Raw genomic sequence first — 15,988 nt, forward strand, 5'->3', positions numbered from 1 at the left:
GGGTTATTTTAAGGAGTTTTATAAGAAATTTAATAAGCAGAGATAAATAACCAAAAAATATCTTTTAAAGGGTTAATAAAGGCTCAAAAGGAATTAAAAGGAATGGGAGACTCAATAGAAGAAGATAAGGCAGCTTTTTTTAGGGAAAAAAAACGAGAAAATTTGAATAAAAATGAAGAAATAATAAAAAACAAAGAGATACCATTAAATAAGTATAATACCAATATTAAGGAAACAAATGAAGAAGATCGTGAGGGAATGGAAGAAGGAAAAATGTTAGATATGTCTAAGGAGGTCGAAACAGATGTAATAATTGGCACACAAAGCAGTTTTTTAGAAAAATCAAGTAAGAAAATTCTTTTTAATAAAAAAATAATAATTTTTAGACGATATTTGTGAGAGTTATAAAAAATTTGAAAATGAGTTTACAGATGTATGGAAAACAATGGAATATGTCATATCAGATGACGAAATTACGGAGAATAATAATTCGAATTCAAAAACGTCAGAAGATAACGAATGGCAAAAGATAAATACAAGGGGATATACCAAATTGAGTTTAGATGAAGATAGTTTATCAGATATGTCATTGAATGAAAAAACGTCCTATTTATTTTCTCAAGAAAATTTTAGAAATGATGAAACAACAATTCCTTTACAAATGGAATTTATAAAAGATCTTCTTACAGAAGAACAAAGAATAGCGTAATCCCCTTAACTAAATTTTTCAAAAAAAACTTACTTAAAGTTATGTGAGTCTTTGTAGATTAATTTTCGTAGAAATGATTGGAGAAATATCATTATCTTTACAAAAAGGAAATGGCAATACGCTTGTGAATGCCGTTCAGAGTATGGAGTTTTGGGGCCAGAAGATATTAACAAGATTGTATTCTCATATGGATATTTCATCAGATGGTATATATCAATAAAAATATACATTCTATTTATTAAAACCAAAGAAGAGCAGGTAATGATTGAGCAATTATCAAAACATGGTATTGAAACAAGTGACATTGCATCTGTACTTATGACAACAATTCAAATAAATAATTCTATTATTAATGTTTCGGAAAATTATGATAATTTAAATGATGACAAATCCCCATTTTTTATATCCAAAGTTGATGCAGACGAGAATAAGTCACATGTTGATGATGAAAAAGCTTTAAAATTAGATATACGTTGGGCAATTTTATGCGATCTTTTTCTTGTGCTAGTAGCAGATTCTATATATGATTCTCGTTCAAGATTTTTTTTAGAAAGAGTAGGAAAAGCTATCTCTATTTCTGCCTTAGATATTACAATCTTTGAAAAAAAAATTACAGATGAATTAATTATCCAGGAGAATTTTGAGGCATCTAAAAATGATCAAAATATTCTTAAATTGAGAGAAAAATCATCGAGAAATAAACGATATATGCTTATGGGTCTAGCAACTATTAGTGGTGGTTTAATAATTGGACTTTCATCAGGTATATTGGCACCTCTTATCGGTGCAGGTTTAGGAGCAGCATTTTCGACTATTGGCGTTGCTGGAACTACAGGATTTCTGGTGGGAACAGGGGGAACAGCTTTAATAACTACGGGAGGTATGATCATACTTACCATATATTTTATTTAACTTAATATTTTAAGGAGTTGTTACCGGAAGTAGTATTGCAGTTAAGAAAATGTCTAACAGAGTTAAAAGTATTAAAGTTTTTGAATTTAAACCTCTTTATGATAACAAGCGCCTTAATCTTTTAATAACTGTTCCTGGGTATGATATTGTTAATATATAATTCTAATATCTAATTTATTTAGTTGGATGCTTAAAGATGATGACGTTAGGCTTCCATTTTCCACTATAGATCCAATCATGGGTGATGTTTATTCGGCAAGCATAATGTACTAGAAATTTATCTGTAATAATTATTTTATATAGATATTATGGGAGCCTGAAATACTTCAGTCAGTAGGAAAAACCATTAATATTATTGCAACAGAGGTTTATTATATTTTTTTAAATAATTTTTTATTTAATCTTAAAAGATTTTGACACAATCTTTACAACAGGTTCTTGGACAAACAGTTTTAGTTACTTTAATGAGTGCTTTACAATGGCCGCTTATACTAACTAAATTGGGCTATTTAATAGACAATCCATTTGTAACATCTTTACAACGTGCTAAATCTGCAGGTCTTGTAAGCTATACTGTATTATATATAAAGCTTAATTTTTAATTTATATAAGGTATTAGCAGATATTCTTCTTCATCGAAAATTAGGAGCTCGACCTATTAGTCTAGTTGGTTTTTCATTAGGCTCTCGAGTAATATATTACTGTCTTTTAGAGCTAGCTAAAAAACATGCATATGGCATTATTCAAGATGTTTATTTGTTTGGTACACCTGTTGTTATTAAAGAGAACAATTGGATTTTGGCATCATCAGTTGTAGCGGGTCGATTTATCAATGGTTATATTAAGAACGATTGGATTCTAGGATATTTATTTCGAATAACATATGGGGGAATAGGACATATAGCTGGGCTACAATCTATTCAAAAAATATCTACTATAGAAAATATTGATGTATCAGATTTAGTTGACGGTCATATGGTTCTTATTTTTCATGTAGTTTCATATATATCTAATATTTATATCAGAATTATCGTGAAGCAATGCCAAAACTTATGAAAAAAGTAGGATGGCTTATTGAAAGTGAAGAATTTCAAGAAATTGAAGTTCCTGATCCGGACAAATACAGGGAAAGACAAAAAGAACTTCTAGAAAGTATAGAAAAAGCAAAAAAGGATCCGAAAAAATCCGAAAAAACAACTAAAAATTCATATCTAAAAAAATTTAATTTATTTGAAAAAAAACAAAAAAATATCAACTATAATTCTGACAATGACAAGCCTATTTCATTCAATTCATTAAATTGTTCTTCAAATGCATGTGATTTATTTTCCTCAAATATTAAAGAAATGTAGGAAAGGTTAGATTATAAAAATACTAGTATCAATCTTAAAATTACTTTTCCATCATTCTAGTCAGCATCTATTGAAGGCTTTTTATATAAAAGACTATAGCAATAGATTCAAGGAGTCAATGATTTTAATTATCAAAATCCATATTAAATATTCCCAACAATTAATTATCAGAAAATAATTCTAAATATAAAAATAATTCACTTAATCAGAAATTCCTACATATTTGTAAGATACAAAATTGAACAAAAAATATTTCAATACATATCCAAATAATATCATATCCTTTGTAAGAGTTGTAAATAGCGGAAATTATTTTAATATTACTTTTAATTTTCAGAAATTTCTTCACCTAATCCTATTATGTTTTTATCTGTGGTTTTATTTATGTTACATAAATCAACAATACATTCATATATATTCTTGACAGCATTGCTTTTCAAAGTATTCCATACTTTGACAACTCCTTCGCTTCCAGCAGCAACCAATGAAAACATCGTTTCTTTATCTTGAGAAAACTTAACCGAAAAAACTTTGCCAACGTCTATATTCTTTGATACAATAATACTAGGCCCCCCATCTTTCCCATGTTTATTCCATAATTTAATTGATTTATCTGTTGATCCAGTTACAAAATATCCTTTAATGAAAGGGTTAACATCAAATGCAGAAACTGGTCCATCATGAGCCTTTAAAGTCCAGACTGGGTTTAAATATTCCGAATTACTTGGAGGTTTTCTGACATCAAACAAATAAACTATACCAGAACTTGTAGATATCTAAGCCTATTAATTTTTAATAAACTAAATTACTTATCTCACATAAAAATAATGAAAATCATATAAATCCCATCTTGTAGATTCTATATCACTCTTCACATTCCATCTAAGTGCATCTTTTGCAGAAGAACGAACATCATATAGCAAAGACGTATGATCATGACTTCCAGACAATAATAATGTCTCCTCTGATGGATGCCATTCAATATAAGACACTTTATCAAGATGATGAACATATGAATTAGTACAAACACATGAATCCAAGTCCCATATTTTTATTGAAGTATCTGCTGATCCAGAAGCTAACATATTTTTACAAACTTTATTTATAGATAAACTCAAAACTGAATCTACATGATATTTTGAATTAACTTTTTTGCTCTTTTTCTTCATATCCCTCTTTACTTTAGAATTCCCAAGTATAGCAACAGGATAAAAAGGATCAATAATATCTAAATCCCAGATTTCTATATCAGGATCTAATGTTCCTACAGCAGCAAAATTTCCAGAACCACCAGACTCAGAATTAGGTTTATAACCAAACCATTCTAAAGATAAAGGAATCGACGGAAGCATTATATCATGATGTACATATAAATTATCCTCTAAAGCTTCATAAACATATACTTCAAGATAAGAAACATCATCCTCTGTTTTAGTAGCTAAAATAATATCATCACTGGATAATATCCGAAGCTCATCCCTCTCCTCATCAGAATCATCCTTTTCATATATTAATATGAAAAAAAGATACATTATTTTACATTTCTTAAATTAATATATGGATCATCTTCTTCATTTTCATAATAGATTAAATCCTTTGTATCCGTAAATATGTTCATCCCTTCAAAGATTAGAAAAGATATTCACATCTTAGTTAGTTTATTGTACGTTGATTATCATATGGTTCCATATCATAATCTTCTAAATTATACTTTTTAATCATTTCCTCATCTTCAGACATATTTTCACTATTCAACAGGTTAAATATGAAGAATATTACTTAATTATGGAGTATACGTTGTGTATCTCTGATCTTTCTTCTTTTTAAGCTCATTTTTTCCAGTTTTAACTTGTAAATCAATCAGCTTATTTATTTTTTTATATTCATCATCATTAAAAACATATTTCTTAGGAAATTCAGCGGCAACTCCTCTGGATATAAAACAAACAGATGAAACTAATGTTACCATCTCTATATTTTCATTATTTTCCCTATAAATAACTAAGTTATAATCATTATTATATCTAGCGACTAAAAAAGATTTATAAATTCAAAATATTAAATATAATTCTGCAACAAGCTCTACTTCTCCTTGAATATTAAGACATAAGCTGCATGGAAGACATTTTTAATAAATCAAAACTTTAATTAAGCAAAATACAAAAAAAAAACAGAAAAATCAATACTAAAAAAGAAATAGAAAATCTTAAAACTAAATTTTCACTATAAAGGAAGCTGGCAAAACAGTAATCTATATTAAAGCAATATTCAAATATGCTCAAAAAGATTTTTATAGCGTCTACGACGGATCACATATTCCTTTCGCATAGTGACAGGTCGTTGTGTGTTATGCATTTTTTCATAAAGACGACATGCATTGCAGATAGGTTTTCCAAGCTCATTTTTTCTCCATAAAGATGTTTCAGTAACCTCGCAATTTACACAAACCAATTTAATAGATGATCTTTGTGAATTAGATGATTTCTTACGATGAAATCCTAAAGGCCGCATATATTTATACTGTTTTAAATAAAGTCCACATGCATTGCTAGATAAATTAATATTTTCTATAAGATAAATCCAAATTCTACCATAACAAATACTTTTTATCAGGACTTCTTCGCCATAATGGAGTTTCATTTACACCACAATTAAAACAAACATTTTTCCTAGTGCTAGAAGAAATAGTGTCATTTTTCTCAGTTGCAGACGTGTTATCTAACGAAGAGATTTCCAAATCATTGTTTAGATTACTAGGATCATCTACAATAAATTTATCAAAATCGCAAGAATTATCATGAGAATGTTCAACGTATAAATCTTCAGTAAAATTAGCTACATCTGGAATATTTTTTGTATCTGTTATATTAAATGTAGCATTTGGTGGGAAAAAATGCTCATCTCGCTTAAAAACCTGATTAATATCAACAAGAAAGGTATCTGGTTCCGGATAGTTGAGAAATGGAGTTGCCAACGAATCAATTAATGAATAGTCAGGAATGGATGCCGAAGATAGTACATGATCAAAACATTTTTCATTTTTCTTCTCCAAGATATAATCATAATTAATATACGCATCATTATCCCAAGAGGAAAGATATGATCTGTCCCTAGCATCCATATATGGATTATAAACATTATTTTTATTTAGATTTATATAATTTTCCTTAGAAAATTTAACGCTAACACCCGAATTTATATCACTCTTTTTCATATGCATAAGATATTCTAAAAATATAAAATACGACTTTGCCATAATATCCACACAAGAAATATCTTTATCAATATAAAACTTATATATATACTATATTTTTATATTAATCAACATCGTTTCCTACCTATAAAAGACCCGTTAGTTCATCAATAACAATATCATTTAACTTCATACGTGGTTTAATCCTGTTCCGAAAAAAAAAGTCATTATTCTATGTTATAAGAACTTTAAATAACTTAAGTTCTAAATTAAAAAATAGTAACGCTTTCCATTTAAATCTATAAAAATGTATGTCCAAACTTAAAAAAATAAAAAAAAAATCGAATCAAAAAATATATATATATAGGTATAAACCCTCTAAAAATATAAAATGATAAACATAAGTGTTTTTATAGAGGATAGAAGGAACAAAGATGAAGATATCTATGAATCCAGAGAGAACAACATGAAATGCTTTAAGATGGAATAATTTTTATAATTGAAATATTCGATAAAATATTAAGTATTTTACAAAGCTGAATCATGTTTATTTGATAATATTATAAAATAACAAGCTTTAAACAAGATAGAATTAATAGAATGTTTTTCTTATTTTTTAAAAACTAAGAAAAACACTTTTTTAAATGGATTCGAGAATATCTAAAGAAATCCTTAATTCAGACATAGCAGTATGTATATCTTCAAAATTAAGAGCACTGATTGCCCATCGTGCATGTTTCTGTGCTTTTTCTATTTTTTCTATTTTGTCTTCAACGGCTTGTATATTACAAGAATAAGATGCATTAGGTAAAGCTGGTTGATTATGTTCAGATTTAGCAATTCTATGAGAAGTATCATTGTTAACTTGAATTTCGGAATTTAAAAGATTATTTGATGTATCTTTTTTTTCAAGATCATAATTAAGTATTAAAAGATTGTCAAGTGATGAATCATTAGTTATTGAATTCTTTTCCTTTTCATTAAGATTAGATAAAGTTTCAGATTTAGATATAGATTTCTCTTGAAATAATATGTCATTTGGATCTTGACAATTTTTACATGCTTTGATAATATCGACAGCGCAAATTTTAGAATATTTTAACTTGTAAAGTATCTATTTTCATTAAAATAATAATTATTACTTAAAAAATACATACATCTGGACTCAATTCTCCCCATATTTTTAAGACTTCAAAAAAATTAACTGCAGCTAAAAACTTTTTAGATGTTTCACTATATTTTACTTAAATATTTCATATATATATATATATATATGAAACTTACAGTGAAATTCTTTTCATTCGAATATCCTCATCAGCATTTCTTAAAATTTGTTCCGCAAACTTTTCCATATATATTTTCCCTGATATTTCATCTTGAATTATTGATTTACACATTGGATCTTCTTTAACCTAAAAAAATTAGAAATATTAAATTTAGACTTTTATCAATTTTTCATATATTTCTAAATTAAAACACTGTTTTTCTACATTATTAATATATATAATTATAATTATATATATTAATTCATAAATCTTACCAATTCCAATTTTTCCATCATTTTCTCTAAATATATTTCTGATTTTTTGCTTTTCAGTTGTAATTCAAGTCCTGATTTTACCGCCCAAAAATAACCTATTTATATTTCTTAACCCTTTTTCACTTCCTCTTTTTTCTTTTATTTATTTGCTTACAATAATAAAATACTACTTTATCCACTTTCTTCATTTCTTCACCACGCTTTACAAATGGATATATAAATTTTAATTCTGCTGGAGGCTTTTCCATTTTTTAAAATTCTTAATTTCTTTTTTTTTTCTATAAAAAATATTAAAAAATATATTATTTTTTATATTATTCATTATTAATATCTTGAATATTTTTATTTTTTTGAATATAGAAACAAGCCTTATATATTTAAAAACCTACGAAAATCTTTGGGCATCAAGAAACCATTCGAAAATCTTATAGATTATATGTTTTTTTTTAGGGATGAATCTTCTAATATATTTTCTTTTTTTTTTTAATTTTATAAAAAATGTAATATCACTTTATAGTTCACAAGATCAAATCCAAATATTAACACATAAAAATTTTCATAGTATTGTTAAAAACTCTACACATCTTTCAATTGTGGAATTTTTTGCTCCATGGTGTGGTTATTGGTAAAGCTATAGATTAAAGATAGTAGTAATTATAATATTTACAAGTATAATAGTAAGCAAATAGCACCTATATATAAGAAGCTTGCAAAAGAATTATATGGAATTATAAATGTGATTGTATGAAGGAAAATATTTTAAAGAAAACAAGTAATTTTTTAGGCAGTAAATTGTGATGATCGTCAAAGTGTTGAATTATGTCAACATTATGAAATTAAAGGATTTCCTACAATAAAATTTTTTATTCCTCAAGGAAAAGAACCAAAAGTTGAAAGTCTGATGAAGTTAATGTTTTTGCATTTTTCTTATAAAATATAGATTATGACGGTCCAAGAACACTAAGAGATTTAATATCAGCTTCTATATCAAAAATACCAAATCATGTTAAAAGAATAACAGATAATATTGAACTTTTTTTAGAAAGAAGTGTAATGGTCATTTTTATGAAGATTAAGAAATCTTATTATATATTAGAACATGGAAAGAAAGATTATATTATTTACGAATAAAACAGAACCAAATAGTTTATTTAAAACACTTGCAGTGGATTTCTTGAATCGAGTAGAATTCATTTTGATTCATCAAAGTTATAAAAAGGCACTGGATTTATTTGGAATAACCGATTTTCCAACAGTTATTTTTCTTCATAAAAAGGATGAGCCAGTAGTTTACTCTGGTATAATTTAAAAATAATATTCATAAAAACATATATATAATATTATTAGGTAATTTAGTTTATAAAGAAATGCACAGTTTTATCAAAGAATATGTGTTAGGTGAAACTCAAGAAACAGTGGATAATGAGTCAGTAGAGGAACCTAAAGAGAAAGAGTTTTCATGTATAATGCTTTGGTTTATTGACATTATTTATCATATTAATAAAAAATAGTAACAGAATTACGTTCACAAGATGATTTGCTTGAAAAATGTATTTTAAAAAAAGGAATTAGTATAATTACATTATCCGACTCTGCGTCGAATTTTTATCTCTTTAGTCAAATTGCTAAGACTTATAAATTTTCATATTACTTTATTGATAAATCCAGCTTATTTTTTTCTTTAGTACAAATGATGCAAATATCATTTGGAGAATCTGAAATGATATTGCTTAATGGAAAAAAAGGATGGTATGTCACACTCTCAGGAAAAAATCCAAATGAAGTTTTAAACCTCATTTCTGCGGTAATGACAGGAGAAAATATAGAAAAGAAAAAGTTGGATTTAAATTTAATTGACATACTAACGAAAATCAAGAAAGAAGATCTATGATTAAAAAATCATAAATGCGTATCTAATAAAAATTCATTTAAGATAAAAAACATATTAAAAAAATTTGTTAAAAAGATTACTTGCTATTCTTTGAAATAAATTAAAAGAATAGTTAAAGCCTGATAACCTTTTTGAAAAGTTTTCTACCCATTTATTTTTTTGGTTTCTATTGCATCTATAAAATTATCAATAAAAATATAAGAGATAAAAATATTTCATTCTTTGTAAATGCCAATGCATTTGCGCCACTTAAAGAAAAAGCAATAATCACTGTAACCAGCCATATAAAATTAAATCTTAAAATAGCAATAATCCCAAAAATTCCCCATATAATAGGTACTAAATAAAGAACAAGCCAGAAAGTCTTGGAATCAGTAGAATTTTGTTTATTTTGAAGCTATTGATAAAATTAACACAGAAAAATACCAAATAACGAAAAGACATTAGCATTTTCAAAAACCCATATATTTCTACCATCCTTAAAAAAAGTTAGAAAGAAATAAAAGATAAGAAATAAATATCCAACATTATCTATTTCATTCCTCCATCGCAGCCCAACCAAAAACCTCCCTGAGACATTCTTGACCGTCCAAAAATCAAAAGCAGAAAAAATAACAATTAAAATAAAAACTAAAATACTAATGTTTGATTACAAAATTCATTCCTATAAATCCTTGGAAACATCTTACAAATTCCGAAAAATAAAAAACCCAAACAAGTACATTAATATGGCTAAAAAACGAAAAAAAAAGAAGAAAAAGAGTGCGATTGGATGAGATGATAACTCAAATATAGATAATTTTTTTTTCTGATCAGTAGATAAATCATTGTTTAAATGTAATTCATGAACTTCTCTATCAATCTTCAGGGTTTTAAGAATATTAGAGATATAACAAGGAAAAAAGACATGTTTATACCATAGATTGGGTTTATATAAAATACTTGTTGAAATTTAAACGGATAATCTCGAGTGCGTGAATCATTATAAAAACCTTGTAAAGAGGATTAAAAGCCATGGCAGATGCATCTACAACAATTAGCGAAATAGAATCGACAGAGGAATATGAAAAGCTTATTTCTTTATGTGGAGATCAAGTACTTGTGTTAAATTTTTATGCAGAATGGGCAAATCCATGTAAATATATGAATAATGTTTTTAAGGAGCTTTCAATTAAGTTTTCTAATATAAAATTTGCAAATGTTAGTAAGATTTTGAGTATGTTTTAGAAAGATTAAAGAAAAAAGGTCAAGGCTGAAGAGCTTGAGGAAATATCAGAATCATTTGGGGTAACAGTTGTGCCATTTTTTGTGATTTTACAGGTAAGAAAAGAGGAAAAAAAAGAATATAATTAAAGGGAAAAAGTCAGGAAAAGTATTGGGGAAGTTATCTGGAGCAAATCCATCAGAATTGACAGAAATGGTTACTCGATTTTCTACACAATTACATTTGCCGTTGGAGAAGCAGGGATCGGGAGTATCAACACAGGAAGTCGAAGGAAAAAGTCACAATTTATATACAACACATGAAAAGGACGAAAATATTGATTTAACAAGTCGATTAAAGAAATTAGTTGAAGCAGAACCTATTATGCTTTTTATGAAAGGCACACCAACAAATCCTCAATGTGGATTTAGTAGACAGATTGTAAATATTCTTAATGAACACCATATTAAATATGGTTGGTACATTTTTTATTATATCATCAAAAAAATTTATTTTTAAAGGTTTTTTTAATATTCTTGCGGATGAAAGGGTCAGAGAAGGATTAAAAGAATTTTCAGACTGGCCTACGTATTTAGGTATTAAATAAATTTGCTTAGTCTAATCAATTTAGTTATCCACAATTATATATTCGAGGAAATTTTTGTGGAGGGCTTGATATTGTTCGTGAAATGTTTAATACAGGAGAAATTCAACAACTTCTTCAACAAACAGACATATTATCTACTTAAACTTTATTATTTAAAAAATATATTTATTATAATTGCAACTAAAACATATATCAAAAATTCACTCTAAAAAATATCAAAAACTTTTGTTTATCAAACTTTGAAGAAAATATTGTTTAATAAAACAACGTATAAATATACTATATTTTAATTATTTTCTAATAGAAGCCCTACAGTCGATCAACCTGTGGTCGATATCTTAACATGTAGCATTTTTAAAAAATGGTTAAGTCTCAGCTCAAACAATTAAAGATAGCCTTAAGAGATGCAGGAATATCTACTAGTAATAGACGTAGAAAGAGGAAGAAACTTGCAAAACAGGAAGATAGAACATCCATATTAGAGAATATCCGATCTCAAGTATATATATATATATATTAGAAAAAGATACTAATAATTTCAGTTTAATCATTATGAAAAGAAGGTTAATAAGGTTAAATATGAAGTTGGTGGCCGAAAAATTAGAGGAATTGAAGGATATCCAGGGCTGAGTCGTCAAGCAGGAGAAGAAAAAGTAAAAATTGACAATATATATATATATCTTTAATATAATATCTGCAGAGGAGAAATACAATTCTAAAAGATATGTTGAGAAGGAATAAAGAAGGGAGTTTTGTAGATCATCGTTTTGGAGAACATAATACACATCTTTCTTTAGAAGAAAAAATGTTGCAGAGATACGCAGTAGAAAAGCAGGTTTTATACATATTTTTAGGAGTAAAATGGGAGATTAATATGTGAAGAAACTGTATGAAAAGAATAATATTTATAATCTTAATGAAGATGTTGGAAATTTTGGAGAATCACCTATAGAAATTGAAGATTTTGAAAATGATACAGAAAATGATTCAGGTAACTTATGATCCATTTATTTTTTCATATATTTACTTGAAATTTTAAAGGAAATATTGATTTTGAAACAGTTAATGATGAACATTTTGGAGGGTTTGATAATTCAGAACAGTTAAATAATAATATGAAAAAAAGTAAATCAGAAGTTATGAAAGAAATTATAGAAAAATCAAAACTTAGGAAATATGAAAGGCAAAAAGAAAAACAGGAAGATGAAATGAAAAGAGAAATGCTTGATGCAGAATTTAATGATTTACATTCATTACTTGCTAAAAATGACAAATCTATATCTTCAAAAATAGATCAAGAACAAACAAATAAAGATATTCAGTATGATCTTTCTGTAAAGGAGTTAGCTTTTGAGAAGCGTGCATGTCCATCGAGTAGAACGAAAACAGAAGAAGAGATTGTACAAGAAAAGGCAGAAGAATTACAAAGATTAGAAGAAGAGCGATTAAAAAGAATGAATTATGAATATTTTTTTGAAAATGATATAAAAAAAACCAAATCTGTTTTTTCTAAAGGAGACAATTTGGAAGACGATTATATAAGCGATAATGATAATGAATCTGATAATGATACTAAATTTCATTCATTTAAAGAATATAAATACGAAAAAACTAATGGAGTTCTTTATTCTATGAATAGTACCAAAGATGATTTAAATTTAAATTTAAATAAAGCAACAGATGATTTTGGTACATGTAATGATCTAAACTCTGAATCTAGAAATGCTACTTTTGAATCATCAAATGAATCACAAGATTTAGATCTAGGAAAAAAAAAAGAGCTTGCTTATGTTTATCCATGTCCAGGCTCAATTTCAGAATTTCTTTCTATTTTAAAAAATATCGAACAAGAGGATATTCCAAAAGTTGTTGATCGAATTAAAGTGTTACATCATCCTTCACTTCACCCATTGAACAAAGAAAAACTTCAGGTAATTCAATAAATTGTCTTTATATTTGTTAAATTCTCTAAATAGACATTTATTGCAGTATTACTTGATCTTATTCTTTATTTATCAGAGAAAAAAAGTGTTTCGCTTGTTACTTTAGATATACTTTCTGAACATTTACGAGATCTTTCATATAAATACCCAGAAGCTTCTTATGATGCTTTCCACAAAAAATTAACAAATACAAGGGAAAGATTTAATCAATTAATATTTTCAGAAAAAAGTAAATATTTTATCTTTTTTTTTTTTTAATATATAACACTTATAGCTAAATCTCTTCCTTCAATTCAAGATTTGATATTTTTAAGAATAATTGGAGTAATTTTTCCAACTTCAGATCTTTCTCATGTAATAGTTACACCAACATTTCTTATAATGGGGCAACTTCTTTCTCAACTAAAGATTATATCATTAGGAGATATAGTCTTAAAACTTTATATTATAACGTTATTTGCAGAGGTCTTTTTTTCTCTTATAATTATTATTTTTAATCTTATTAGTATATTAATATATCAAAAAGAATAGTTCCAGAAGCAATTAATACACTATTTAATATATTAAAGATATTATTTAAAAAAAATAATAGAAAATTAGATAATAAAGAAATTTCTACTGATTCTGGAAATATTCTTTTTGGTTTACAAAATAAACCAAGGGCTTTGAAAATTTCGGATATCTATTCTAATGATGATAATGATAAAGAGTTAGAAGTTTCTCTTTTTAAGACAACTGCTCAATTAATTGATTATTATGCAATTTTATGGAGTGGAAAATCTGCTTTTATAGAGATTTTTTCCCCTTGTTTAAATTTATTAAAAGAATTTTATGATAAAATATCTTTATCATGTGAACTTTTGGTAAATTAAATTCTTTACTTAGGATTATTAATTTTTTAGGAGGAGATAAATTCTATAAATCAACGTATTACAAAATTGCTTCAATTTTCATTTGAAACACGCAAGCCATTGATGTTACAAGCACATAAACCTATTCCAATTCCAAGTTTTATTCCAAAATTTGAAAAGGAATATTCTCTTGATAAAAAATCATATGATCCAGATCGTGAGAGGGCCAAATCTGCAAAATTAAGATCTCAATATCGTGATGCAAAAAGAAGCGCTATTAGAATGCTTAGACTTGATGGTCAATTTATAGCTCGAGAGACACAAAAGATGCAAAGAGAAAAAGATGCACAGTATGCTGCAAAAATAAAGAGAATACATGGACAATTAACACAAAAAGATTAATTTCAATAATTTACAATAAAAAATTTAACTATCTTCTATATTCTTCATTTCTTCTTCTTCAGCTAATAGTCGTTCAGCTGCAAGTCCTGCCATACATCCACTTCCTGCAGATGTCACTGCTTGCCTCCATTTTTTATCTTGAACATCGCCTGCTGCAAAAAAACCCTTTATATTTGTTTCAGGTCCCCCATTTTTTGTAATAATATACCCATCTTTATCGCATTCTACTTGACCTCTAACTAATGTTGTTGCTGGCTCATGACCAATTGCATAGAAGAGACCATTCACTTGTAACTCTGAAACTTCTTGCGTTTTAACATTTTTAATTTTTACACAGTTCATCAAGTTATTATCTCCCAATGATTCCAAAGCTACTGTATTCCATAGAATTTCAATCTTAGGATGATGTAATAATCGTTTAGCCATAATTGGCGATGCTCTTAGCTTATCCCTTCGAACTAATAGATAAACCTTTGTTGCATATCTTGTTAAAAATAATGATTCTTCTGCTGCAGAATCCCCCCCTCCTACAACTGCAAGAGGCTTTCCTCGAAAAATAGGTGCTGCACCTTAATACATAATTATCTACTAAAAATCTATAATATTCCTATATTCTTTACCATCACAAACTGCACATGCAGAAATACCACGCTGCCAATATATCTCTTCACCAGGGATATTCAATCTTCGAGCATATGCACCTGTTGCTAATATAACCACATCTGCTGTATGAAACACCTCTTCATTAGACTCGCAACAATATTTAAATGGACGCTTTGACAGATCAAGCTTAGAAACTGTATCTGTTATAATTTGAGCTCCATATTTTTCTGATTGCTTTCTAAAAGCCTCCATTAATGATGGACCCAAAATACCATCAGGAAATCCCGGATAATTTTCTACATCTGTTCTATATTTAAGATATTAATAAAGCTCTATCTTATCCTTTTATTCTTTTACTCTACGTTGTTGTTAACTGTCCACCTGGTGCAATACCATTAGCTAACATTCCTTCATAAAGAATTGGCTTCAATTCTGCTCTTCCAAGATAAATAATTGCCGTATAACTAGGACTTTATAAATAAAGCTCATATTTAGTTAAAATATACCCAGAAGGCCCTGATCCAATGATTACCACCTTTTTTATCAGAAAAAAAACCTCTATAAAATATACTAATAAATATAATACCTTTGAGTGCATTCTTCTTTGAATATAGCTCAAGAAAATAGAATAAGATAACTTATTAAGCCCTTTTCTAAGCAACTTTAACTTTATATTTTTAATGTTAAGATATAATATCAAAGTTGGAGTAAAAAAGTATAAGATGGAAGATAGATTAAGTAATATATAGATAAATATATTATAAAAATATATAAATAAAAA

At 27.1% G+C, this 15,988-nt stretch overlaps 9 protein-coding genes across 9 annotated transcripts; 4 read left to right on the forward strand and 5 right to left on the reverse strand.

Moving 5' to 3' along the window:
• The first annotated feature begins 56 nt into the window (after positions 1 to 56).
• Positions 57 to 3,018, forward strand: T552_01248 (hypothetical protein). Its single transcript, XM_018369837.1, has 10 exons — positions 57 to 346; positions 387 to 705; positions 749 to 915; positions 963 to 1,589; positions 1,636 to 1,759; positions 1,804 to 1,876; positions 1,925 to 1,987; positions 2,032 to 2,184; positions 2,234 to 2,599; positions 2,647 to 3,018. Exons 1-10 carry the CDS (start codon positions 103 to 105, stop codon positions 2,971 to 2,973), a joined length of 2,463 nt encoding a protein of 820 aa, XP_018226486.1. The 5' UTR covers positions 57 to 102; the 3' UTR covers positions 2,974 to 3,018.
• Positions 3,019 to 3,253: 235 nt separating this feature from the next.
• Positions 3,254 to 4,988, reverse strand: T552_01249 (hypothetical protein). The gene is made up of 5 exons (XM_018369838.1): positions 4,770 to 4,988; positions 4,641 to 4,720; positions 4,514 to 4,593; positions 3,792 to 4,472; positions 3,254 to 3,749 (listed from the first exon to the last, which is right to left on the reverse strand). The coding sequence occupies exons 1-5, from the start codon at positions 4,940 to 4,942 to the stop codon at positions 3,300 to 3,302; spliced, it is 1,464 nt and encodes a 487-aa protein (XP_018226487.1). The 5' UTR covers positions 4,943 to 4,988; the 3' UTR covers positions 3,254 to 3,299.
• Positions 4,989 to 5,195: 207 nt separating this feature from the next.
• On the reverse strand, positions 5,196 to 6,239 carry T552_01250 (hypothetical protein). The gene is made up of 2 exons (XM_018369839.1): positions 5,565 to 6,239; positions 5,196 to 5,521 (listed from the first exon to the last, which is right to left on the reverse strand). The coding sequence occupies exons 1-2, from the start codon at positions 6,227 to 6,229 to the stop codon at positions 5,242 to 5,244; spliced, it is 945 nt and encodes a 314-aa protein (XP_018226488.1). The 5' UTR covers positions 6,230 to 6,239; the 3' UTR covers positions 5,196 to 5,241.
• A 523-nt stretch (positions 6,240 to 6,762) lies between these two features.
• T552_01251 (hypothetical protein) lies at positions 6,763 to 8,000 on the reverse strand. The gene is made up of 5 exons (XM_018369840.1): positions 7,861 to 8,000; positions 7,707 to 7,801; positions 7,451 to 7,578; positions 7,324 to 7,399; positions 6,763 to 7,280 (listed from the first exon to the last, which is right to left on the reverse strand). Exons 1-5 carry the CDS (start codon positions 7,952 to 7,954, stop codon positions 6,807 to 6,809), a joined length of 867 nt encoding a protein of 288 aa, XP_018226489.1. The 5' UTR covers positions 7,955 to 8,000; the 3' UTR covers positions 6,763 to 6,806.
• Positions 8,001 to 8,111: 111 nt separating this feature from the next.
• Positions 8,112 to 9,641, forward strand: T552_01252 (protein disulfide-isomerase domain). Its single transcript, XM_018369841.1, has 7 exons — positions 8,112 to 8,331; positions 8,385 to 8,448; positions 8,491 to 8,602; positions 8,647 to 8,756; positions 8,803 to 9,004; positions 9,054 to 9,167; positions 9,218 to 9,641. The coding sequence occupies exons 1-7, from the start codon at positions 8,159 to 8,161 to the stop codon at positions 9,595 to 9,597; spliced, it is 1,155 nt and encodes a 384-aa protein (XP_018226490.1). The 5' UTR covers positions 8,112 to 8,158; the 3' UTR covers positions 9,598 to 9,641.
• A 107-nt stretch (positions 9,642 to 9,748) lies between these two features.
• Positions 9,749 to 10,321, reverse strand: T552_01253 (hypothetical protein; the record flags this gene model as incomplete). Its single annotated transcript, XM_018369842.1, has 4 exons — positions 9,749 to 9,994; positions 10,040 to 10,075; positions 10,124 to 10,235; positions 10,287 to 10,321. The coding sequence occupies 4 exons, from the start codon at positions 10,319 to 10,321 to the stop codon at positions 9,773 to 9,775; spliced, it is 405 nt and encodes a 134-aa protein (XP_018226491.1). The 3' UTR covers positions 9,749 to 9,772.
• Positions 10,322 to 10,565: 244 nt separating this feature from the next.
• On the forward strand, positions 10,566 to 11,596 carry T552_01254 (Grx4 family monothiol glutaredoxin). Its single transcript, XM_018369843.1, has 5 exons — positions 10,566 to 10,797; positions 10,843 to 10,917; positions 10,961 to 11,276; positions 11,323 to 11,389; positions 11,433 to 11,596. The coding sequence occupies exons 1-5, from the start codon at positions 10,612 to 10,614 to the stop codon at positions 11,548 to 11,550; spliced, it is 762 nt and encodes a 253-aa protein (XP_018226492.1). The 5' UTR covers positions 10,566 to 10,611; the 3' UTR covers positions 11,551 to 11,596.
• A 127-nt stretch (positions 11,597 to 11,723) lies between these two features.
• Positions 11,724 to 15,369, forward strand: T552_01255 (hypothetical protein). The gene is made up of 10 exons (XM_018369844.1): positions 11,724 to 11,907; positions 11,951 to 12,061; positions 12,109 to 12,243; positions 12,291 to 12,399; positions 12,450 to 13,339; positions 13,385 to 13,580; positions 13,626 to 13,816; positions 13,858 to 14,214; positions 14,254 to 14,894; positions 14,942 to 15,369. Exons 1-9 carry the CDS (start codon positions 11,770 to 11,772, stop codon positions 14,602 to 14,604), a joined length of 2,478 nt encoding a protein of 825 aa, XP_018226493.1. The 5' UTR covers positions 11,724 to 11,769; the 3' UTR covers positions 14,605 to 14,894; positions 14,942 to 15,369.
• On the reverse strand, positions 14,629 to 15,805 carry T552_01256 (thioredoxin reductase; the record flags this gene model as incomplete). The annotated part of the gene is made up of 5 exons (XM_018369845.1): positions 14,629 to 15,173; positions 15,225 to 15,514; positions 15,570 to 15,671; positions 15,714 to 15,742; positions 15,794 to 15,805. 5 exons carry the CDS (start codon positions 15,803 to 15,805, stop codon positions 14,629 to 14,631), a joined length of 978 nt encoding a protein of 325 aa, XP_018226494.1.
• Between the last annotated feature and the right edge of the window lie 183 nt (positions 15,806 to 15,988).

This window comes from Pneumocystis carinii (genome assembly GCF_001477545.1).
Source record: "Pneumocystis carinii B80 chromosome Unknown supercont1.5, whole genome shotgun sequence".
NCBI classification, from domain to species: Eukaryota; Fungi; Ascomycota; class Pneumocystomycetes; order Pneumocystales; family Pneumocystaceae; genus Pneumocystis; species Pneumocystis carinii.

Coding starts and splice junctions, on each gene's coding strand:
- T552_01248 (XM_018369837.1), top strand. CDS start 103: ATGGGAGACTCAATAGAAGAAGATAAGGCAGCTTTTTTTAGGGAAAAA. Junction 347..386: donor CAGTTTTTTAGAAAAATCAA/GTAAGAAAATTC, acceptor AATAATTTTTAG/ACGATATTTGTGAGAGTTAT. Junction 1,988..2,031: donor TTAATATTATTGCAACAGAG/GTTTATTATATT, acceptor TAATCTTAAAAG/ATTTTGACACAATCTTTACA.
- T552_01249 (XM_018369838.1), bottom strand. CDS start 4,942: ATGGTAACATTAGTTTCATCTGTTTGTTTTATATCCAGAGGAGTTGCC. Junction 4,473..4,513: donor CATATATTAATTTAAGAAAT/GTAAAATAATGT, acceptor ATATATGAAAAG/GATGATTCTGATGAGGAGAG. Junction 3,750..3,791: donor ATGATTTTCATTATTTTTAT/GTGAGATAAGTA, acceptor TAATAGGCTTAG/ATATCTACAAGTTCTGGTAT.
- T552_01250 (XM_018369839.1), bottom strand. CDS start 6,229: ATGGCAAAGTCGTATTTTATATTTTTAGAATATCTTATGCATATGAAA. Junction 5,522..5,564: donor GATAAAAAGTATTTGTTATG/GTAGAATTTGGA, acceptor TAATTTATCTAG/CAATGCATGTGGACTTTATT.
- T552_01251 (XM_018369840.1), bottom strand. CDS start 7,954: ATGGAAAAGCCTCCAGCAGAATTAAAATTTATATATCCATTTGTAAAG. Junction 7,579..7,706: donor TGATGGAAAAATTGGAATTG/GTAAGATTTATG, acceptor TAATTTTTTTAG/GTTAAAGAAGATCCAATGTG. Junction 7,400..7,450: donor CGAATGAAAAGAATTTCACT/GTAAGTTTCATA, acceptor AGTAAAATATAG/TGAAACATCTAAAAAGTTTT.
- T552_01252 (XM_018369841.1), top strand. CDS start 8,159: ATGAATCTTCTAATATATTTTCTTTTTTTTTTTAATTTTATAAAAAAT. Junction 8,757..8,802: donor AACTTTTTTTAGAAAGAAGT/GTAATGGTCATT, acceptor ATTATATATTAG/AACATGGAAAGAAAGATTAT. Junction 9,168..9,217: donor TAAAGAGAAAGAGTTTTCAT/GTATAATGCTTT, acceptor AATAAAAAATAG/TAACAGAATTACGTTCACAA.
- T552_01254 (XM_018369843.1), top strand. CDS start 10,612: ATGGCAGATGCATCTACAACAATTAGCGAAATAGAATCGACAGAGGAA. Junction 10,918..10,960: donor CATTTTTTGTGATTTTACAG/GTAAGAAAAGAG, acceptor AAAGGGAAAAAG/TCAGGAAAAGTATTGGGGAA. Junction 11,277..11,322: donor TGAACACCATATTAAATATG/GTTGGTACATTT, acceptor TTATTTTTAAAG/GTTTTTTTAATATTCTTGCG.
- T552_01255 (XM_018369844.1), top strand. CDS start 11,770: ATGGTTAAGTCTCAGCTCAAACAATTAAAGATAGCCTTAAGAGATGCA. Junction 13,340..13,384: donor TGAACAAAGAAAAACTTCAG/GTAATTCAATAA, acceptor TTCTCTAAATAG/ACATTTATTGCAGTATTACT. Junction 13,581..13,625: donor ATTAATATTTTCAGAAAAAA/GTAAATATTTTA, acceptor TAACACTTATAG/CTAAATCTCTTCCTTCAATT.